Source organism: Mauremys mutica, chromosome 7, assembly GCF_020497125.1.
Source record: "Mauremys mutica isolate MM-2020 ecotype Southern chromosome 7, ASM2049712v1, whole genome shotgun sequence".
Taxonomy (NCBI): Eukaryota; Metazoa; Chordata; order Testudines; family Geoemydidae; genus Mauremys; species Mauremys mutica.
In genome coordinates this window covers 18,464,126-18,487,830 of record NC_059078.1, presented here as the reverse complement: position 1 = coordinate 18,487,830, position 23,705 = coordinate 18,464,126, and the positions used below count along the sequence as shown (strand labels likewise).

The window sequence follows — 23,705 nt, the reverse complement described above, 5'->3', positions numbered from 1 at the left end:
AGCACGATATTAGGGGAGGAGTACTTGTGCCCTGGCAAATGTTCAACTCGTTATTTATTTGTTTGTTTATTTATTGAGCTTAGAGGCCTCCATTCAAAGGTCAGAACCCCATTGTGCTAGGCACTGTCCACACACATAATGAAGTGATAGTCCTTGCCCCAAAGAACTAACAGTCTCAGAAGATTCTGCTGCGCCACTCTGTCTCCTAAATCGTTGTGCAGATTTGCTGTGTTTCTCTCCAGAGGTGGCTGTATGTTCAATGGCAGATGCAGCAATCTCTGTGCCCACAGAGGGCACCAGAGTCACCCAAGAATTGTAAGGCCTTTTTGTTGACAAAGCTCCTGCAGGAAGAGCACGCCAAGAGGTGCCTCTCATGCTCCTATGCATGTGAAGCTGGAGCATGAGAAGCAGGACAGAATCAGATTAAACGGAGTGTACGCACACGCATATATACACACACAGAGGAACTAGACATTACTTGGGAATCAAATCAAAAAGGTTTTTCTACAGTTCTGTTTTAACCCATTCCCCTTTTCCTTTGTCTCCTTGGCAGATTGAGCCCCTGAGCGGGCCCCTGGAAGGAGGAACTCTGCTCACAATAAGAGGAAGGAACCTGGGCCGTAGGTTCAGTGATGTCGTTAATGCTGTCAAGATAGGGAGCGTGAGATGTGCACCACTCTGGGACAGATACATGGTCTCTGAGGCGTGAGTAACTCAGGCTGAGCCACAGAAAAGCAGGAGACTGTGCTTAAGGATTGTTTATTTTTTCCCTTTTTCAGTTAGCCAATTCCCCCCCGCCCCTGTGATGGGGAAATGGCTGGCTGGGTGACGTTGATAGTGACCCATTCAGTTATGCATGCATGCACCCACTGGGGACTGATAGTTACCAGCATTGAGCTGCTTTTCAACCTAATGAGACAAATTTGGTGGGGGGGTCTCAGTTTTGCTTCCCGGTGTCTACATGACACACAACCCCACCCGTACAATAGGCACTAACTGGCCACTCCTTAGTAGTCTCCATCAAAGACTGAATGGGCCAAGGAGACTCCCAGAGAAGGGCTGAGTCCCCTTGGTGGGACAGTGTGGGGGACATGTGCACAGCTGCTGCCTGTGGAGAACCTGTTCAGAGACTGAATGTAGAACTTTGCTCCTCCGAGCTGTCAACCCTTTCGCCTTCATTACGCGTCACATCAGTACTGTCTCACTTCATTATTTTCTAGCCTTCCCCATTATCACTTCCAGACAGGCTTGAGAGGAAAGCTGAGGTGATTGTCTCCAGCCTCCTTGGGAGTGAGAATCTCCACAAAAGCCTCAAAACCCCCCTTCCCCCAGCCAGTTTCCCACAGAGATGGTTATATTAGACTATGAACCAAGGTCAGACAGTCCAGAATGCCTATGCTCTGAGGCAGAGTCTCCTGGCACCAACAACTCCATGCCTGCTTGACAAAGAATTAGATTTTGCCCCTCATGCTGGAGTAGCTAGACCCTGCTAGTAAGAAGCTCAGCCCATGCTCTGCTATGCAGCTGAAAGCGAGAGCAGGTACTGGCTAAATAACAGTGTCTTTTAGGGATCCCTGTACAAGGCCACATATATCTGTGAGACCAGTATTGTTTGTTGAGCCTTTGGCTGTGTCTCCACTGAGCTTTTCCTTGAAATATCCCTCTGCAGAACTATTGTGGGGGCAGCGCAATGGCAGCTGCAGTGTAAACAGCATGCAGACATTCTTTGCCAGTGTTGCCTTACCCTCCTCAAAGCACCTGTAGACAATGTGGTGGTAAAAATGCAGGTGGCTGGTCTGTGCTAGCACTGCCACCATTACTAGGCCCACTGGAGCTGCATATAATGCAATGATGGTGCACTGCAAGGGAAAGCTCAGTCTTACTTAGCTCTGCTCTTGCTCTGTTCTGACCTCCTCTCTTTTTCCATCTCTCTCTCTTCTGCAGGATTGTATGCCAGACTGGAGAAGCTCCCTTTATATTTTCCGATGTAGTGACTGTTAACGTGAGCAGGGAAGGGAAATCAAAGGAGCGATACTCCTATGTTGTAAGTTGCCACCATTCATTGAGCCCAAATTCATCTCTGGTGAAACTCTGATGCTCCACTGGCTTACATGAAGGAAGAACCTAGCTCCTGGAGTCAGGAGCCATCAACGATGCTTTCAGCTATTCACTTTATGAGCTTCAGTCTGGCTGACTTTAGCTCCCTGTGTCAAAACAAAATGCCAAGAAATGGCTTCTGCTTCTTTCCACTCTGAATGTTAGCCCTCACATCACCATTTCCAGCCAAGAGAGGGGCACATGTCTAGAGAAGTTTGCCAACATTCCCGTCATTCTCTGTCCATATTCTTTCCTCCTTGCTTTCAACAGCAGCCCCACAGTATCTGTACAGTACAAAGCAGATAGTTTTGGGAAACATAGGATCTCCCAGTTCTCTTCCTCAGCTTCTTCCTGGTTTCCATTTTGTTACTGTCACCATAGCCCCTGCAGTACTTCCTGCTGTGAATTTCAGATCTACACACATAGGTCAGATTGCACAGCACTTTGTGCACAGGACTCATTATGTATTCCCTTCTGGAAAAAACAATGTGCCCCACAAAGGGTTTAGAAAACAAGATCCATGCCAAAAAGCATCAGATAACCCCTACAGCACAATTTAAATGGGTTCTCCCAGTTATTTAAATGAACACATGTCAAATAAATCCAAGACTGAAAGTAAGAACTGCAGCAGTTTTGCATCAGGGGATCTTGTTGAGGCAGTGTGGATGTGTGTTTTGAATTAGGAGACTGTTGATAATTGTATATTCAATTATTTGACCACCCTTTGGTTCATTTATGAAATATATTCAAGAGACCAAATAACCAATGTCAGTGTCGTTTATTGCTAAAAGCCAATAATAATGCAGTACAGGAAAAAGGTTCAGTACGATACCAGTCTCTGGGAAGCTGACTCTCGTAGCTTTGTTACTTTCACCTTACACAGATAATGTGCTCCCAAAGTTGTATCCCTAAGGCAGTCTTTTTTTTTACTCAAAAGGTACTGCGTGCGTCATCTGAAATTAGATTTAACCAGCTTTCTATCTTGTTTTGCTGGGACCATAGTGTTTCCCTTATCTCTGTTCTGAACACATGCATTCCAGGTACCAAGGAGCATGAAGACACCTAGGTTTTTACCAGGATAGAACAACATATCTAGTCCTTTTCCTTTGGGACATTCCAGTACTGGCCTAGGAGAGTAACTCTTTACCTGTTGCTATGGCAAAACACCCATATGTCCTGATCCTGACATTTTCCCCATCTACTTAAGCCTAAGCCTTCTTTCACTAATGCGAGGAGTTATGGGATATTTGACACTGGTGAACAGAATTGTTTGAGAGTATAATACATTCAGTTAAGATAACTTCCCAACCCTTACATTAATACTAAGCCTAACATATGTGTTGGGTAACAAGCCCTGGGTTCTAATCTCAGATTAGTGATTTGCTATGTGTAGGGCCCTACCAAATTCACAGCCATGAAAAATGCGTCATGGACTGTGAAATCTGGTCTTTTGTGTGCTTTTAACCTATACTATACAGATTTCACGGGGAGACCAGCGTTTCTCAGATTGGCGGTCCTGACCCAAAAGGGAGTTACAGGAGGGTCACAAGGTTATTTTAGGGGGTCACAGTATTGCCACTCTTACCACTGCTCTGCCTTCGGAGCTGGGCGACCGACTGGAGAGCAGTGGCTATTGGCCAGGTGCCCAGCTCTGAAAGGTAGCGCCCTGCCAGCAGCAGTACAGAAGTAAGGGTAGCAAAACCATACCATGGCATCTTTACTTCTGCGGTGCTGCCTGCAGAGCTGGGCAGCCGGAGAGTAGCACTGCTGACTGAGGGCCCAGCTCTGCAGGCAGAAGCACAGAAGTAAAGATGGTAATATCATATCATGCTATCCAGGGCCATCCCTAGCCATTTTGGTGCCCTACGCAGCCCCCCTGCCGGTTGGGGGGGGGGGCCTCCATGGGAGGGCAGAAGCAGGCTTGGTGTTTCTCAAAACCTCTTTTGGTTAACATTGTACAGTAGCCCATGGAGATGCTCATCCTTCTCTAGTGGTCTGAAAGAGACCAGTGCTTCTGTTAACTTTCCGACCAAGTCTCAGGTCAAACCCATTAGTGAGTAGCCCAATGCAGTTATTATTATTTTTATTATTTAGTTTAGGACAAGCCCACAGGACTGATTCAAATACCAAGTACATGCTACTTTACTATAATTCTTTGGGTTTGTGCTGTGGTTTTGATTGTCTTGAGAAACACCTGCTATACATCACACAGGTTAGCTGACAACTACACCTGCACGCAACTAGCCTTTAAAAATCTGGGCCTAAGTGCTTGCCTGTGAGGGCACATAACTAAGGACTCACCAAATTCATGGTCCGTTTTGGTCAATTTCACAGTCATAGGATTTTTAAAATAGTAAATTTCATGATGTCATCTATTTAAATCTGAAATTTTATATGTGTCCCAGCTTCTAGAGGCCTGAAATAAAATGTCACCTGTCATTACTTCCAGCAAGTTGATTTTGGTTCCCCTCCAGCTCAGTGGAAGTTCACTGGGATCCTAGTGTCAGTAGATTCAGGTTCCGGTAGGTGTTAGATTTTTCACATCCACAATGTCCCACAAGGGCAAGGCTAGCTGGGTTAGAGACATATTCATGTGATATCATAAGGGTAGTGCAGGCTTCAAATGCTGGTAAGGTCCAGTTGCTTTTCCTGCAGAATTTGAGATGTCTAGAGAATCATGGGTCTCCAGGATGTGTCTGTTGTAATCCAGAAAATTAGACCTCACAGCACATCGGCTGTGTTGGTGACACAGAGGTGAAAGAGAGTAAGGATTGGAGGCAGATGTGCTCTTTCTTTTTAAAATTGTTTTTGGTGTGTGTGGGGAAGACATCTTGGGAAACATCTGCAAAAGCGACACCAACGAAAGAAAGAAAATCAACAGCCAGCCCCTTGAGCTGGAACCCTGCATTCATGAGAGCCCTACATTCCTAGCCACTGACCAGCCTTGTGTCTACGGCCACACCGCTAGGCAGAGAAAACAGGAGGAGCCATTTTTCTGTTCCTCTCACAGGAAGGAGGCTGTCTCGTCATCAGTTGTTTCCCTCAGCCTGGGCTAGGAAATGGAACAAAACATGTGGAGACTGAAATCCCGGGGTCAGTACCGGAATGTATGTAAAGAAAAGATTGGGTTAAATAATGTCCTACAAGGTGTAGGGTATTATAGCTGAAACAGCAACCATGTTCCACCCCAGAGGTAGCTGCATTGCAGAGCTGAGTGATTTGATTCCTCTTTATCAGTTCTGCTCTCACATATGCTAGGGTGAATATGGAGTGTAAAACAGATCTCACCATGTAAAACTGGCCTAGGTGAGATCTGAATGCCAGAACTGCTAGTGATCTACCTGACAATGTCTGACTCCCAGAAAATCCTTTGTAAGAAGCTAAAATGGCTTCCAGAGGGATTGTTCTGTTCTCGGCGTTTCAAAGTCATACTCAGGAACGCATAAAAGAGGGGGAATTCATCTCTACTGTAACTCCATTGCACCAGAGATAAATTTGGCCCTTCGATTGTGCCAGGGCATTCCAGCCAGATCTCTGTGAGTAGAGTTGAACTTTCAAGAGTTACTGTGGAAAGTAACAATGCTACCAGCTGGTGATCAAGCTGCAAGTGACAGACCCCAGCTAATGGGGTGGGATTGGGCTGAGAGCTTGAGGGTCTTGGTGGGCACAAATAATCCTTTATATTTTCTATTATATATTTTAATATATGAGGGAGGGGCCCCATGCATGGGTCGGCTGCCTAAAGGCTTTGATCCATTTAAATTAACAAAATAAATACTGTAGAAATGGAAGACAATCAGAAACCCCAGGGGAAATGGCTATAGAGGAATACAATCCATCCCAGTGTGTGACAAGGTCAAGAAGAACTTGTAATATAGCAGGACAGTATGGCTGGAATTGACAGGAAAAGACATTAGTACCATGGGACAGTAAGCGGTTTAACAATATTTGCTGCTATCAGCTTGCATGTATTTTTCTCAGCAATATACAACGACTGTAGCAGGGCTGAGGTCTCCACAGTATCGTATGTGCTCTGCAACCCTGCACATCTGGTTCCTCAAGGATGTTGTAGCTCTTTTACAGGGAGCCACAGAATGCTCTGTAAAAGGATTTAAAACTTATTTTTCATGCCATGTGTACTGTTCATGCCGGGGCAGGGAAGCTACCCAGTTGAACTTGCCTTTGGAACTTTATCTGGGAGCCACATGGCATCCATTGGGTTCTCAGAATTTTATTGGGCACCAAAGCTTTGAACCTTGAATCTCAGTAAAATTTCCAAAGGGCTGCAAATATAAATAATGCACTTGTTAATTTCAGTAGCTTCCAATGGGGAGAGAGGAAGGCAGGGGGAAACACTGAGGGGCAAACCAACTCAGTAGCATCCCTGCTAGGAGCTGGCACCCCTGGAGATCTGGCTTTCAATCCTGCCTCAGGGAAATGAATTTGATGTTTGATTATCCAGACCCGAATGGATGCATGCCCAGATCACAAAACCGCCATACAACATGGCTTTATAGGTAACCTCCCACTCAGGTGGGAGTTGGACCAAGGGAGATGTTTTCCTTATTGATTGGACACACGCCATTACATTCAGATCTGGATCCACATAGTCCCAAGGTTCAAGGGGATTTGAATTCAGGGTTCTGGTTTGGGCCCATGTGTGGTTTTTAGATTAGGACTTAGGTATATCTGTAGATTGGAGGCCTGGAGAGTGGCTCTGCTCTTCAATTCAGATAGTTGTAAGTAGCCTGTGTTATTTGGTCTCTCCCTTTGTTTGGAAAATGAGCCAGATAGATCTCGGTCTCTGGTGGTGTTACAGCACTGGCAACATCTGACACTAAAATGGAACTTGTGTCCAGATTACCACATTATGGGGTTATTGGGGTTAGGAAACTGCTGAAAAATCTCACCTTTCTTTCCCCTTTCTTTTTCTAGCTCCCTGCGGTGCAGTCCGTTGCGCCAGGGGCTGGCCCTAAAGCCGGAGGCACCAAAGTAACCATCAGAGGGAGTAATCTCAGCGTAGGATCTGATCTCCGCGTCCTGGTCAATAGCACTAAACAGTGCACAGACCTCACGTAAGTGCTGTCTGGAGATGACCTGTGTTACTGTGTTATTGGACTGGCACTCAGGACTTGCTGTAGATGCACCAGTGAGCAGGAGTCTAAGAGCCTCAGCTAATAGGAAGGATCATATTGTTATAGCAATTGATAAGAGAGTTGGCGTTTAGAGGGAGTCCATTGAGCACTGCTGCCAGCTGGCATGATGGCTTACAGCCAAGGAGCCAATGACACCTTCCTAAAAGTAGCATCGAGATTTATCCACTGAGCTGCTCCCTCCTCCATCCCAATTGTCATGAGCAGCCTTGTGCTTTGCCAGTGTGGTAACACTGAGTTGTCATGTGGCCACTTGACTTAAGGATGTAGTGAGTTTCTCCTTTAGGACAAATGCAGGAAGTTAAGAGTCATAGTTATTACTGCGGCGCAGTGGCTGCATTCCAGCAGTGGCAGAGGTGATATGTACAGTTGGTAAAGTACTCTGGGTCCTATGTAGTCTTGTGGTTATACACATAGCCCTAGGAGTTAGGTGGTCCTGCTTCTAGTTCCAGCTCTGTCAGATACTTGCAATGGGGTGTTGGTCAAGCTGCCTAGGCTAAAAAAATTTTTAAAGTGGCCAATAATTTTAAATGTACTTATTTAAAACAAATTCTGTATATAGTTTAACCCCAGATGAAATAAATTTAGCCATTCTTTTCACGCACCCTTGTTGAGTAATCATGTGTCTTGTTACAGTGTCCACTGTCTGTCCTTTGCCATCCCCACCCCACCATTTTCTTGTCTCTGTGTTGCATCTTGTCATTTCAATTGTAAGCTTCTCAGGGCAAGGACCTTATGCTATTTATTGTACTGCAAGGCACACTATTTGATGCTGTAAAAATAACAATGTCGGGTACCTCTGTTTTGGGGTGCCCACTTGGGAGCACCAAGGTGTCTCATGTCAGGTTGCCAAAAGAGGAGACACCCCAAATCAGCTGCCAGTTTTTAGATCTTTGGCCTTAATCTTTCTGTGCCTCAGTTTCCTCACCTGCAAAATGCTGATCATAGTACCTCTCCCATGGGAATGGGAATTATGAGACAAGATCCATTGTTGTTGGTTGGTGCTTTGAGATCCTCCAGTGGAAAGCATCTAGAGTGCAAAGTATTTCCACTGTTAAAGGCACTCTCAAAAGACAAAGCCATTGTTGGAGGTGTGGAGAAGCTACATGGCTTTGTGCTGCTTGCTGCACCCGAATGCCAAACCTGAGGCTGTTCACCTCACTGCCAACATTGGGGCTGTGGGAATATGTCTCTGCTGCCTCATGTCATGCACTCTTTGTTCAGCTGTTGTGCTCTGCAGCTGGCTATGTCTTTCTCTTTCCAGTCGAACTGCTACCACCATTACATGCACCATGCCGGCCGTGGAGCTCACTATGGCTGTGCGACTCTGCGTCCAGTTTGAGAACAAGTCTTGCATCAATGATAACATCACATTCAAGTATGAGAGAAACCCGACTATAACAGATATCAATCCAACAAGGAGTCAGATCAGGTGAGATCCCTGCACTAGTGGAGAAGGCAGAGTCTCTAGGGACCCTCCCCTTCCCTGTGTGGTCATTGAAATGTGTTGTTTATTTTGCTGAATGCAAATGTGAATGTAGTACTCATCAAAGTGAAGAGCTAGCAGGACTGGAACAACAGAGGTGCTGCAGATCTGAGTGAGGGTGCATAGACACAGCTGTTTGACCCTGAGATTGAAGTGGGGGTGCTGCTGGTCACAACTGAGGTACACAGCTGAACAGTGACCTCAGGGGAAGAATGTCTGGGGATATTACAGGTCAGGACTGAGGTGCTTTGGCAGAGCAGTGTGGTGTCCCCAGGGTTGGAATACCAGGAGCTATCACAGCTCAGGACTGCAGTGCATTGGCAGAGCTATGCTGAGGAGTTATGCAGACACCTGCTGTCTGTGGGCCTAGTTCTAGCGAGTGTCTCTGAAATTCACACAGAAAATGGAAGAAAAGCATTGACTGTCATCTTAGTAACTTTACTACCTGTCTTCCTCTACATTGTGTAGGTGCCCTATGGAAGTTCAAGTGGGGGCCGACATCTATACGGCAATAAAACACCCATGGCTGGAATGTCAGCTGGCTCAGGCTGCGGGGCTATAAATGGGAATGTAGATGTTTGGGCTCAGTCTGGAGCCTGGGCTCTGGTACTCCGCAGAGAGTGGGGAGGGTCCCAGCCCCCTGGGCTGCAGCCCAAACATCTACACTCCAGTTTTATAGCCAGCAGCCTGAGCCCTGCAAGCCCAAATCAGCTGACATGGGCCAGCCACGGGTGTTTTATTGCAGTGCAGACATACCCTCTGAGTCTTAGGATTCTGACTGGCAATAACACTGCAGGCCATCGGCTGAGATTTGTAATTTTGTGTTTAAATGGCTCCTAATGCCACCACTTTACACTTTAAAGCATGTTACTTTGGTTTTATTTGTCTCCCCGGAGCCTCTAGACTTCCTGTTGCTTTTGGATTTCTCTGTGAAATCCCAGCTCACTTAGCAGTAAAATCTGAAAATGCAGAGCCTGAGTCTGACCACAGAAATCTGAGAATCCAGCACCTGAGCCTCCTCTCCAAAATGCCATGAAAGCAACACCCTTAGAAAATAAATGCAAGCTACTAAGACTACAACAGTCTGATGCTATCTACAGCCTGCCTAGCAGAGACATGACTCAGATCACAAGTGCAATACCAAGGGTACAGGATGTGTGAGAATGCGCATCAGTGACACACCCAATCCTCAGCTTCTCACCTGGAGTTTTATCAGTCTCAAGACTGGTGAATGGCAATAGCTGTACCCAGTGATGAGCTGCCAAAATATTAACAACAGGTTCCCTCCTCCTCACCTCAGGAGGGGGTCATGCCCCCCCTCGGGGGGTCATGCCCCATCCCCCGCCCTTCCCTGTCCCCTGACTGCCCGCTGCCGCCCCATCCAACCCCTCCTCTCATTCTTGATGGCCCCCCGGGACTCCTGCCCCATCCAACCACCCCTTCTCTCTGTCCCTGACTGCCCCCCATCACCTTATCCAACCCCTGCTCCTTCCTGACTGCCCCCCGGGACCCTTGCCCCCATTCAGTCCCCCTGTTCCCTGCCCTCTGACCGCCCCGACCCCTATCCATCCCCCCATAACCCACCGAACACTCCCTCCCTGCTCCCTGCCCCCTTACCACACTGCCTGTCCCCTGACTCCCCCTTCCCCCCGCGCTTACCTGCCTGCTCCTTGTTTCAGGCTTCCCGCGAACATTTGATTCGCAGGAAGCAGGGAAGGGGGAGGAGAAGGAGGACGGAGCGTTCAGGGGAGAGGGGGAGGTGAGCTGGGGCCCGGGGCCGGGTGGACAGTTGCCCGAGCCTTTGTTAAATTTAGAAGCTTCTTTAGAACCGGTTGTCCTGGAACAACCGGTTCTAAAAAGGCTTCTAAATTTAACAACCGGTTCCTGTGAACCGGTGCGAACCGGCTGGAGCTCACCACTGGCTGTATCTAAACACAGAGTGACAGCTACAAAATATAGAGGTTCACATCCAAAAAGGAGCCCACCAGGGCATTTCTCATTCAATTGGAAACTGTTTTTTAAACTTCCTTTGGTTTCCAAATAACAGAATGTTGGAAACTTGATGGAAGTTGTTTTCTCCTGGTGCGTACACACCACTCTGTTAATGCAGAGCTACTCACAAGGGTTGGGCTGTGCATAGTGGTTTGTTTTGTGGGGTTACTTGTGAATATTGTTCACACTGATTCGTTATTGTAGGGTTACTTGTGAATTCTCTCAATACTAATATGTTGCTGTAGATGTGATCATGAAGTACCAGTAACTCAGCAAATAGTTAGATCTAATTTGGTTTATGGCGTATGATGAGGAGTAAAGTTGTTTTAAAAGATCCCAAACAATTACACAGACCTGGCAAGAGCTTAACAGGGACAATAAACATGTGTAACAACAATATACTACGATCTATAGCAGTTTTAAGGGCTTAAGAAGGCCCTGACTATAAGGGCACTAGACCCAAGGCACTGAATATATTGAGCCTGTTGGAGATTAGGGGATAAATCACTACCCTCCCCTGACTTCCCAGACTAGTTACTTGATATCACCATGTTATTAAAGCAAATAGAACATGAAATGGGGGAAATGAAAAGCCACATGCAGGGCAAAGCCTGGGTGCAATTGCTGTTCAACCGAAGACACGAGCCACTCCTCCCTCGCTCCCAGTGAGGCGTGTGCCTCAGCAATCTCATTATTCTCTTTAATTGCTTGCACATTGACAGCGCCTCATGCCACAGGCAGCAGGTCCAAAACACAAATGAATTGTCACAGGTTTTTTTCCCTAAATAAAAAAAAAACGGTTTGAAAAAATGCAGAATGGGCATTAATGGGCTGCTTGGCCCACCCAGGACTTAGCCTTTCTTTGCTGAGCTAAAAAAAAGAATAGTAAATCCTAATTCATCTAAGTATTGAGCTAGTTATGTGTTAACCCTTACATTACTGATCCCTGGGTAACCTGCTCTGCTGTAATCATTACATGTCCATTACTGAAACAATATGCAATTCCCTGAATATTCAGCAGCAGCACAGGTGCATTTTTCCTGCCTATATCTGGTTAGTCTGGCAGCATATATGTTGTCAGTGATACGTGCACTCCCTTTTTCACCTCTTTCTTATTTTCCCAGTGGAGGCAGGATCATCACTCTGGAAGGACATGGATTTTTGATGGTTCAGAATGTGTCGATGGTGGTTCACAGCATCGGGAAAGAACAAACAGTAAGCGTCCTGCGTTAATGTAGCACAAAGACACTGAACCAGGTTGTCTGCCTGGTGACTGGGGACGTTCTGAATAATAATCTACCATCTATAAAAGCCAGGGACCTGGTCTGTAACCCTCGCTGATGGGGCTGTAACTGGGATGAATGTTATGTTCCTTAGCTCAGAAGAACGACAGACCTAAGTTATGCCCATGCACTGTAATTATTCTTATTAATGTTTACAGTGCCATCAAGGTGCCTGGTGCTAAATAGTGTCCGGCTGTTGGCGCACACAGTTGCCTGTCAATCAATGACTACATGAAGCTATCCTATCCGAGGTAGCTGCAGCTGCTTGAGGGCTCTGGGCCTCTCAAGACATTTGCTGACACATGACTGAGACTTAGGTTTATCCATTTTTGATGCGCATGCTCTTTCCTGCTTTCAGAACTGTAAGGTTCACACCGACACTATGATTACCTGCCCCTCTCCAGCTGCCTCCAACCTCACTGTGGGGAGCAAGCCAGCGCCGGTGGACTTCTACATCAATGGACGCCTCTACATGGACGACAGGCTGGCTCCTGATGAGTACATGTACCCTGAGGAGGCCCAGCACACCAGCAAGTTCGGCCTGGAGTACTATGCCGACCCCCAGTTCTTCACAGCCAAGAAGGAGAAATGGATCAAGCACCATCCTGGGGAACCCCTGACTCTGGTTATACATGTAAGAGACTAACACAGGGCATCCTGGATTCTTGGCAATAAGACTTTACACTAGGATGTCACCATTTTCTCACTGTGAGGTTCTTCAGTGGGTAGGGTGCCTAGATACCATAGCGGGTGATAAGTGCCTTATAAATGCAATAAAGGGAAGGTATGAGGGGTGAAAGGAGGGATGGGTGTAGGTAGGGGCTAAGGGGAAAGAACTCACAGAGGAGTGGACAGCTCATTCCCAAAGGTAATGCTAAGTTCTGATGAGCCTGCAGTCTCCTGCTGAACAGATTAGGGTGTTGGAGTATGTAGTTTGACCAAGTGATACTGTAGGGGGATGAATTATGATACCTTAGTACTGTATTTGAAGGATGTAGCAGCAAGGAGGGAGATAAAGCACTGGATATGGTTGGAACAGACCAAGTGATCAAAGAGTCTTTTCCATATCTAATGTCAATGATTGTGGAGTTTGGTTCTTGTAGAAATGGGCTCTGAATTCGTCTTTGATGGCTACTGTGTTAAATTAACAAGGAAGGCCGGGCAAACGAAGACTGAGTGGTTTGGACAATGTACAAGTTTAAAAGCCCTTGTTTGTTGTAGAATGTCCTCACTGAGTGAAACATACTTCAGAAATACTCTCTGCCTCTTGCTAATCTAATGCAGCGATCCACAAGCTATCTAGGACCACCCACTCCATTTCTCTCCCTCCCCATATAGTCTCTCTGATATGTATTTGCCATGCACAACCAGGGCAGATCAAAGACAGTATTTTCCAGGCTTTGTCAGGGCGTTTGTCCATTCCATGTGCACTGAGAGACAACGAGGGACTGGAAACAGGAAAATGAGGAATGGGCGGAGGTTGGATTTCCCATGGAATGTTGGAAAAATGGAAGATGTCAGTGGGAGGGCTTTCCCAGGGCTGCCTGGTGGCACGAGGTACAGGAAGTTTACTAGGGCTTCCACAAAGAAGCCATTGCAAATGGGCCTGGCGCTCTGGGGACTGACTAATTCACTTTGTTGTCCTGGTTTTGTTTTTGTAATTAGAAAGAGCCTGACAACCTAAGTCTGGAAAACTATGAGTACCAAGTGAAAATTGGCCTCATTTCCTGTGAGATACAGATTGTTTCAGACAAAGTCATTCACTGCTCAGTCAACGAGTCTCTGAGCACATCGGAAAGACAGCTGCCCGTGACGGTGAGTGCCACAAGCCAGGACGAGAGCGCTCAGGGTGTTGAACTTAATATACCAGGGAACCCTCATGTTAGCCTCAGGATTCCCTTAGCACTCACTGAAGCACTAAGTGAACACAACGCTGGGAACAATTCTGCAATGGCTGAAGAGGGGTGGACTAGATGAATGGAGAGGTCTTTTCCACCTCTCCTCTCTGTGGGTGAAATACTGACCAGTGCTGAGCACCAGCACCTTCCATGGGAGGTACTGGGGCTGAGCACCTCTCAGGATTTGGCCTAATGATTTTGTGACATCTAAAGCATGGAGAAGGCAGCCATTTCCCTGCAGGTTCTGGGGTGCTGACAGCCAAATGATGGCACTTGGTCCCGGTGGGTTCATTTGAGAACTGGCTGTTTTCACTATAAGCTGTAGAGGGAAGTCCCACAGTTCCAGCAATGAGTGCAAAATCCCACTGTCACCTGAGCCTTCTCCACTAAAAGGTTTTTCTTTGAATGGCTCATGTGAAATGAGTTTAATGGTTCCCAGCCCAGTCACTAGTCGTCAGGCCCCCTTGTTGTCAGTGTCAGCAGACGAGCAAGGACTGAATGGGAATACAGACCTGAATGCCCCTCGCAGTCCTGCAGTGGCAGAGGAGTGCAGTGGAGGGGGCAGCACTGGGAAACTCACATTGCCATTGCCCATCTGCAGCTGCTCTGCAGATAAAAAGAGGAATTCAGTCATCCCCAGGGCCATCGATCTGGCATCTTTCCCCAGCACTAGATCGTCTCACTGGCCCGTCTCGGTCTGATGGAACTCTAGGGACAGGATCCAAGGCCGTTCTGATGTCAAAGCAGCTCTCGGACTGTTCTTGGGAGGGTTTGCGTTTGTGGCTTTACTATTGTTCCTTACTCCTTTTTTCCAGAGGGCATCCCTAACTGTCCTCCTCTGCCTTCAGCTTTCACTTCATTTATAGCCCTTGGCTCCTCAGGGGTGAGATTAAAGCTGTTCACAGTTGGAAACAATGTCTCCACCTGTCTCAACCGCCTGAGAACTTGTAGCCTCCATCCCAGCTGATTCTTTTTCCAGTAAATGTGTTCATAATAAATTTGTGGCTTAGGGGGTAGGAAGAGCGCAGAGGGTTTTGAAGAATGTGTGGCCTGATGTTCCCCAGAAACAGAGTACTTCAGAAGAAACCCCACTGCTTCTGTGGGGGGAGGCTCCTTATTCATTGCTTATGGCCTTTTTGCTTGACGTTCTATGCAAAATCAAAACAAACAAATGCAGAAGTAGCAGAACCCAGGATTTCCTAAGCCATTGTTAATGAAAACAGGGAAATTCTTTTATTTTTAGTGGGAACTGAAAAACAGAAAATTCTTATTTTAGAAAAAACCTGGTCTTGTGATACACATCTTGCTAGCTTTGGTTTCAACAGCAAGCTTTCTGTTTAATGCCTTGGAGGTGCCCAGAATGTAGCTCAGGGGTAGGCAACCTATGGCACGCGTGCCGAAGGCGGCACGCAAGCTGATTTTCAGTGGCACTCACACTGCCCGGGTCCTGGCCACCAGTCCAGGGGACTCTGCATTTTAATTTAATTTTAAATGAAGCTTCTTAAACATTTTAAAAACCTTATTTACTTTGCATACAACACTAGTTTAGTTATATATTATAGACTTATAGAAAGAGATCTTAAAAAATGTTAAAATGTATTACTGGCACACGAAACCTTAAATTAGAGTGAATAAATGAAGACTCGGCACACCACTTCCGAAAGGTTGCCGACCCCTGATGTAGATAAACAAGGGGATGATACATGTTACTAAAGTCACAGCTGGTTATTAGCAATGTACCTGCAGTAGAGGTGCAACTAGATACTGGGGCAAATCCTTCCATGTGGATGGCTAAATATGAGTTTCATACCAGCTGTCTAAACGGTAAGACTTGCATTCATAATTAGTTGTGAGTGCAGCTGTTTCTGCACAAAGGAAGGCTGCCCTTTAAAATTGTGGCTCAGTATGGGTGAAATTCTCCTGATCCTGATGATGACCCTTCACTGCAAGTCTCCCATAAAGTCAATGGACGTTCTGCCCATGTAGGGAGAGCAGCATGTCAGAGATGTTGCTCTGACAGCAGAATTTTGTCCTACAGCAGAATTGTACTCTACACCCCCGCTCTGTGGTAAAGTAAGGAAACCACAATTTAACCCTGATTCAAATGCACTCTAGCCAATAGTTTGTGTCTATAAAATGGATTTTTAATAGATCTGTACAAAAAATCCAAAAGGCCTTAAGGGGCCTTCAAACACATTTTAGTTCACTGCAGAATCATTTAAACCCTGAAACTGGTATTTCTGCTCCTGGCAATAATGCAAATTTGGGCCAGGTTGGCTAGAATAAAAAATCCAGAATGTAAAATGCAGATTTATCTTTCCTCATTAGAACTTTTTTAGACAAAACCTCAATACAGTGTGTATTGCTTTATAGTGGCTGTCTGATGAACACCCTCAATAGATGCATAAAGCCTGTAAAGAGGGGTGTGCGTATGTGTGTGTTTGGACATACCTATGTGCTCAGGGAATCTCTGCCTTCTGTAAAAAAAAATTCTAATATAAGCAATAAAGCCAGCTCTAGAGTCCCTTCCTTGCCGGCTACAACAGGGCTATCATGTTACTCAAGAACATTTTACACCACCAGGGTACTAGTAAAATTCCTGCCATCGAAAACTACTGATTTTTTACATTGAAATAAATCTCATCTAAAAACCTACCTGGTGGCACATTGGATTCAACAGGTGTATAGATAAGAGGGTTAAATTCACTCAAGACAGGACTAAGTCATAACTTGACCATCCCTGACAAGTGTTTGTCTAACCTGTTCTTAAAAACCTCCAATGATGGAGATTCCACAACCTCCCTGGGTAATTTGTTCCAGTGCTTACTACCCTGACAGTAAGATTTTTGTAATGTCCAACCTAAACCTCCCTTACTGCAATTTAAGCCCATTGCTTCTTGTCCTAGTCTCAGAGATTAAGAAGAACAATTTTTCACCCTCCTCCTTGTTAACAACCTTTTATTTACTTGAAAACTGTTATCACGTCCCTCCTCAGTTTTCTCCAGACTAAACAAACCCAGTTTTTTCAATCTTCCTCACAGATGATGTTTTCTAGACTTTTAATCATTTTTGTTTCTCTCCTGTATACTTTCTCCAGTTTATCCACATCTTTCCTGAAGTGTGGCTCCCAGAACTGGACACAATACTCCAGTTGAGGCCTTAGCAGCAGGGCTGGCTTTAGGAAGTGTGGGGCCCAATTCGAACATTTTCGGCAGAGCCCCGGCAGGGATGACTAAAATTAAAAAACGTGTAAAAAAAAGCCTTTCATTTCTTAGCAACCGGTTCTCTATAAAAAGTTCTGATTTAAGGGATGTGCCACAGTATGTATTTTTTGTACCACTAGGGTTACCATACATTGGTATTTTCCCAGGAGGAATTTTTAAAATTTAAATTTTAAAAATTCCCCCTGGACAGCGATTTAAGAACCAAAATGACTGACATGTCTGGGAAAATACAGATGTATGTTAACCCTACCTAAAGTTCTTCTTTAAAAAGATGGGTCTGAACTAGAAATGAGCTCCATTTCACATGTGTGGATCCTGCTACTCCCTGGGGGTGTGCTAGGGTAACCAGATGTCCCGATTTTATAGGGACAGTCCCGATTTTTGGGTCTTTTTCTTATATAGGATCCTATTACCCCCCCACCCCCTGTCCCAATTTTTCACACTTGCTGTCTGGTCACTCTAAGGTGTGCACATGTGTGGGTCCCAGCTGCTCCCTGCCCCCCTCATTGAAGCAGGTGTGCAGGGTTACTGCCCTGGGAACTGCAGGGCACCAGTGGACATGGGGCTGGCTGGAGGTAGGGTCTGGCTGCAGGCAGGGTAAGGGGGGCAGGGCTGGCTGGAGACGGGGGTGTGGGGTGGACTGGCTGGCTTCAGGCTAGGCTGCAGGGATGTGCGGCATGGGTTGGCAGGGCTGGAGACAGAGGAGTGTGGGACTGGCTGGTTTCAGGCAGGGGTGGTGCGGCAGGGGTTGGCTGGAGACAGGGCAGGGGGTGCAGCAGGGGTTGGCTGAGGGCAGGGGGTGTGGCAGGTGCTGGCTGTGAGTAGGGGGTGTGGCAGGTGCTGGCTGTGGGTAGGTGGTACAGGGCTGGCTGCAGGCAGCAGCAGGACAGTGGGAGCGGGGCTGGTGCAGGCAGGACAGGGGGTGCAGGGTTGGTGCGGGCAGGGCACAGGGTGCAGGGCTGGTGCAGGCAGGGGGAGCGGCAGGGGCTGGCTGCGGGCAGGGCAGGGGGTGCGGGGCCAGTTGCAGGCAGGGCAGAGGGTGCGGGGCTGGTGCGGGCAGGGGTGCAGCAGGGGCTGGCTGTGGGCAGGGGGTGCGGGTACAGAAGGGGCACAGCCCACCCTGTATGGTAAGTGCCCCCTCTTCCGCCCTCCCCCACCGGGGTAGCAGAAGCAGCCCGGGGCTCGGGGGCTATTTAAAGGGCCCGGGGCTCCCCTGCTTCTACTGCGCCGGCCCTTTACATAGCCGAGGGAGCCCTGGCAAAGCAGCGGGGTTCCGGCGGCTATTTAAAGGACCGGGATGGCAGAGGCAGCTGGAGTCCTGGCTCTTTAAATAGCCCCCAGAGCCCCCCGCTATCCCAGGGCTCTGGGAGCTATTTTAACAGCCCGGAGCTCCCCTGCTTCTACCGCCCCAGCCCTTTAAATAGCCACGGGAACCCTGGACAAGCGGCGGGGTTCCTGGGGCTATTTAAAGGGCCAGGGCGGTAGAAGCAAGGGGAGCCCAGGACTTTTTAAATAGCCCCCAGATCCCTGCAGCCCTACCCCAGGGCTCCCGCAGTGGGGCTCTGGTGGCAATCTGCTGGGAGCCCCAGGCCCTTTAAATTGCCCCTGGGGAAGCCGGGCCACCCCAGTACGGCGCACCGGCTCTTGCCAGTATGCCATACCGGGGCTTGGGCGCGGGACCCGATTCAGGGGAATCAGTGCAATCACCCTAAAGCCGGCCCTGCTTATCAGTGCGGAGTAAAGGGGAAGAATTACTTCTCATGTCTTTACAACACTCCTGCTGATAGATCACAGAATTATGCTTGTTTTTTTGCAACAGTGTTACACTGTTGACTCATACATTTAGGTTGCGATCCACTGTGACCCCCAGATCCCTTTCTGCAGTACTCCTTTGTAGGCACTCATTTCCAATTTTGTATGTGTGCAATTGATTGTTCCTTGTGGAGTACTTTACATTTGTGCTTATTGAATTTCATCCGATTTATTTCAGACCATTTCTCCATATGGGTTTGTTCAGTGGATCTTCTTAAGATCACTGCACCCCTCCCTCTTCAAGCTCACTTTGTTTTTTGCTGGAGTTTCCTTCTTCTCCTTCATTTGGAGAAGTGAAACTCAGTTTCCAGAAGTGAAACCATGGTATGAGCCTAAGTTTCCTTTCTTGTAAAGATGCTAATTTTCCCTTTTACCCCATAAACATTAATGAGTTAAACCCCACAATCCCCCATGAGGTCAGTGTTTGGCCTCCCCATTATACAAGTGGGGAAACTGAGGCACATGGGGATTGCCCATGGTGTCACAGGAAGTGTGACATATGACCCAGCAGTAGAACCAGTGTCTCCTGACTCCCTGTCCTGTGCCACAACCACAAGACAATCAGCCCCCTCTTAGTACTATGATTAGTTATTTTAATTTTTAATTTTATTTTTGTCTCAGTATCTTTCAATTCTCCTTACTCTTCTCTCACTAACTGGCAGCAGTTCTGCATTCACAGCAGGTCTGGGTGGAAAGTACAGTGGAACTGGATTAAGAATTGTACCTATTTGACTGGAAGTTCTTCAGGGCAGGACTGCCTTTTATTTTGCACTTAGCACAATGCAGCCTTGACTCTGATTCAAGCCTGTAGGGCGGCACTATTACAATATAAATGATAACTGATGCGGATGAGGATGTTGGGTGTTGGCCTCATGAGCAGAAGGCTCTTTAATAAGGCTGGTCTGTTGTGTAGGTTTCACTGTATAAAGTGAATGGATTTGTGCGTCTTAGCCCCATGGACGCCTGCTGGACAGAACCTATCAAATTTGTATAAAACCTAATGGAGCTTCTCCCTGACTACACTGCATGGTGGTCACTGTCTCTGGAATCCACATGAGTTTTACACCTGATATTGCCTGGTAACCAACAGCCTCAGCATAACATGTCTGTGTCATTGCGAGTTGGCCAAACAGAGGCAGGGGGGCCGAATCTGCTGTACGTCATGCCCATTTACACCAGTGTAACTCCAGTGACACCACTGACGTTACTCCTGTTTTACATTGATGTATGTGGGAGAAGAATCAGGCCTGTTAGGTCACACCCTTTCCATGCACAGAGCACCTGCAGGCCTGGCCATGAAGAGCAGCTCCTGGGCCCTGACATTGGACCCACACATGAGGACAAAAGACGTCTGAGCCAGCAAATTGCCGGTTCTGTTCTTTTGTTGTGATTTTTTGCCCTCTGTAGCAAGTTCCTGTTGATCTCCTAGTTGCTTGTTAACTTACTGGGTGACTTTTTTTCCTTTGTATTCTTCTCTAGATCCAGGTTGGAAAATTCAACCAGACGATTGCTATGCTGCACCTTGGGGGAGGCGAGACAGCGATCATAGTCTCTATAGTCATCTGCAGTGTCCTGCTGCTTCTGTCTGTCGTAGGTAAGGGAATGGAACATCCCTGAGCCACATTGATCCCTTCAGCTCTGTGGCATTGCCTGTACTCATGGAAGTTCAGATGATTTACACTCCCAACTTTATTTTATATGAGGATGGGTCCCACCCCAAGCCCCACATCCAAAAACTCTGAGCTTTGGGGCTGTTTAAAGTCTGAACCCAGATCCAAATTTAGTAAATTTACAACAGGCCAGGACTGAGCCTTGAATCCAAACTCCCCTGAATTGTGGAGTGTCCACAAGCTGGATCTAGAGTTCAGTTTTGTAGTCTGAGCCCTTCTTTAATTTTAAAGCCCCTTTCTCTGTTACACAAATTCTTCACAGAGTTAAATAAAATATAATAACCGAGGGAAGGAAAAAATCAAGAGAGGTAGAACTCAGTCAAGGAGACCCTACTAACCGTAGTAAAGGATGCATATCCGGAGCAGACACAACAAAGTCTACCAGCCTGGACATCATTCTTGTTGCAAGTTTTTAAAACAGATCTGTGTCATCTGGCTAGTTCATCTTTACATCACGTGCCAAGAATGACTGCAGCAAAAAAAACATTGGGTCACTGAAAATGAAGTGTTTCCAATAAGGATTTCATTTATATTTAATAGCCGTTATTATATACTTTATTTATTAAATAATCTACTGATCATTGGAAACATATTTCTGGAGGCATAAGAGCGCTGAAGGACACACACGTTACAAAACAGGTGTTAAACCTCTTCACACATTTTCATTAATCAGATGGAATTTATTAACATACAGTAAGTCTGGTAATGTATGTAATGAGCAGGCCTAAATTTAATGATAGTCGTTGAGTGATCATTTAATTCCAGCTGGTTTGACTTATTTATAGATAATCAGCAGCTGCCTGATCAGATGTGTATTTATTTCATAGTTGTTAAACCAAAAAATGAATATTGTTTTTTCTCTGTGTAGATGTACTTTCACAGTGTGTGTTCTGCTGACCTAAACTCCTCTCTCTTCCCAGTTTCAATTTCCTACAGTATTCTTCTTCACTTCTGGGCCTAACCTTCTAAGCTTTTCTTCCCCAGGCTTGTTTGTGTTCTGCACTAAGAGCCGCAGGGCGGAGCGCTACTGGCAGAAAACCCTGCTCCAAATGGAGGAGATGGAGTCCCAGATCCGAGAGGAAATCCGCAAAGGTCGGTAACTGCCACTGGGGAAGGAGGAGGAGATGGGGGCAGGAGTCAGGAGGCAAAGGAGCTCTGCTCCTGGAATTTCCACATTTATTTGTCTTTTGCTACAAAACTGAAATTGGACTTGTAGGAACCCAGCAGGAGTGTGTACAAGGAAAGGAGCTCCCTTCACCTTATACTCACATGCACAGAGATAGGGATGCCCATCCCATTGAGTGATCTGATTGAAACAGCCTCTCTTAGTGCTTTATAATAGTGTTAAAAGCACAGGAGCTACAATCTGAATTCTGTAGCTTCCTTTCTATCGCCTGAGCTGTGTGGGACTTGTGAGCAAGGAGTACATCTCAGTGGGAGGAGTCATGGCCTAGTAGTTGAAGCACAGACCTGGGAGTCAGGAGATGTAGATCTAGAGTTCTCAGCTCTGCCACAGTCTTGCTGTGTGGCCTTTGGCAAGTCACTTAATCTCTGTGCCATCCGTTTCTCTAGCTGTAAAGTGGGGATAATGATATGTATGAGATCACATTAATGTTTATAAAATGCTTTATGAGCCTCCAGTGCAGGGAGCTACAGAAATGCCGCATGCTGCTGCTTAGAGAAACAGTGGATAAGAGCTTCAGGTGCCTTCACTTACTGTCTTCTCGGTCTGTGACTCTCCATAGAAGACGTTGGAACCCTTGTGCTATAGACCAAACCCTGCAGGGCCTGTGTTTTGGAGGTAGTGGGAGTCTCACCTGAGTAAGAACTGCAGGATTTGGTGCATAATGCTGACAGCTAAGCCCCATATACAGTTCATTGCCTCCTAGGGAAAGGGGTATGAGGAGGCAGAGTTGATGAGTATATTGTATGCAAATACCAGGCTTGTCACTCAGCTGCCCTGGCTGTTAGATTATTTCAGCCCTTTCAGTTTGTGGGTCTCTTTGGATCAGGTTTTGCTGAGCTTCAGACTGACATGACAGACCTGACCAAGGAGTTAAACCGCAGCCAGGGGATCCCGTTCCTGGAGTACAAGCACTTTGTGACACGGACATTCTTCCCCAAAGTAAGACAATCCCACATTTCATACACACCTAATCACTCAAATTCCTTCTCAACTAAATCATGGCCCTGCCTTCTCCCAGTAAAGGCTTACAGTACAACACAGTTATTCAGCTGCTATCATTTATTTCAGCCTTAATTATCATAAAAACCATAGCCACAGCACCTCGGGCTATGAAATAGGGTCAGGCCTTGTCAGTACTTGGATGGGAGCCTCCAACGAAGTGGGTATTCACCCACGAAAGGTCATGCTCCAATACATTTGTTAGTCTATAAGGTGCCAGAGGACTCTTTGCCGCTTTTACAGATCCAGACTAACACGGTTACCCCTCTGATACTCGCTTTGGTGAGACACTCCCCTCTGAGCCAATACTGAACCAGTGCACCAGCATGGTGTAACTGGGTGCCACCGTGCTGCTGCAGGTGCTGTCTCTCAGATGAGAAGCAAAACCAGAATCTTCCTTAGCTGTGCGGTTTGAGACACCCCTACTGGTTCCAGTTGCACCCCACTGTGCCAGGTGGGACTAACGGAGCCCAGGCATGGTTCCACTCCCAGGGGAAGAGACTCCCACTATCATTCCGCCTGGGCAGGGTCCTCCAGAGGATGTGGACAACTTGTTTCACTGAGATGCCCCCCTGGGCACAAGCAGATAATGCTCTCTGGCCATAAAATTCCCTTGGCACTTTTTCACAGGTGCAAAAACAATATCCTCGCTGGCCCAGTGCCAGTCTGCATATCTAAATTCCCCCCTCCAGTTTCACACCAGACGCGATGCAATCCTTACTTCCAGTCATCAGCTGCTGTGGAGTGTTGCTGTGCACTGTTAAGTAGCTGCCATATTTCACCCCAGAAATAATTACATTTCAGTGACAGAGAGTGAAATGATGACTTTTGTTTGCAAAGGGTTTTGTAGCCAATTACTGTTCATGTTTCTAAGATGTCCACCCCTGGGTGTATCTGGGCACTAC

At 46.8% G+C, this 23,705-nt stretch overlaps 1 protein-coding gene across 1 annotated transcript in view; it reads left to right on the top strand.

The window, feature by feature from the left end:
* PLXND1 (plexin D1) overlaps positions 1 to 23,705 on the top strand; it is a 137,041-nt gene that overhangs the window by 74,650 nt on the left and 38,686 nt on the right. Inside the window, exons 13-22 of the mRNA XM_045023825.1 lie at positions 554 to 705; positions 1,945 to 2,044; positions 7,033 to 7,172; positions 8,515 to 8,682; positions 11,853 to 11,943; positions 12,370 to 12,645; positions 13,677 to 13,826; positions 20,425 to 20,539; positions 21,600 to 21,707; positions 22,628 to 22,740. Coding sequence (XP_044879760.1) covers positions 554 to 705; positions 1,945 to 2,044; positions 7,033 to 7,172; positions 8,515 to 8,682; positions 11,853 to 11,943; positions 12,370 to 12,645; positions 13,677 to 13,826; positions 20,425 to 20,539; positions 21,600 to 21,707; positions 22,628 to 22,740 — 1,413 coding nt within the window. The remainder of the gene's footprint in view (positions 1 to 553; positions 706 to 1,944; positions 2,045 to 7,032; positions 7,173 to 8,514; positions 8,683 to 11,852; positions 11,944 to 12,369; positions 12,646 to 13,676; positions 13,827 to 20,424; positions 20,540 to 21,599; positions 21,708 to 22,627; positions 22,741 to 23,705) is intronic.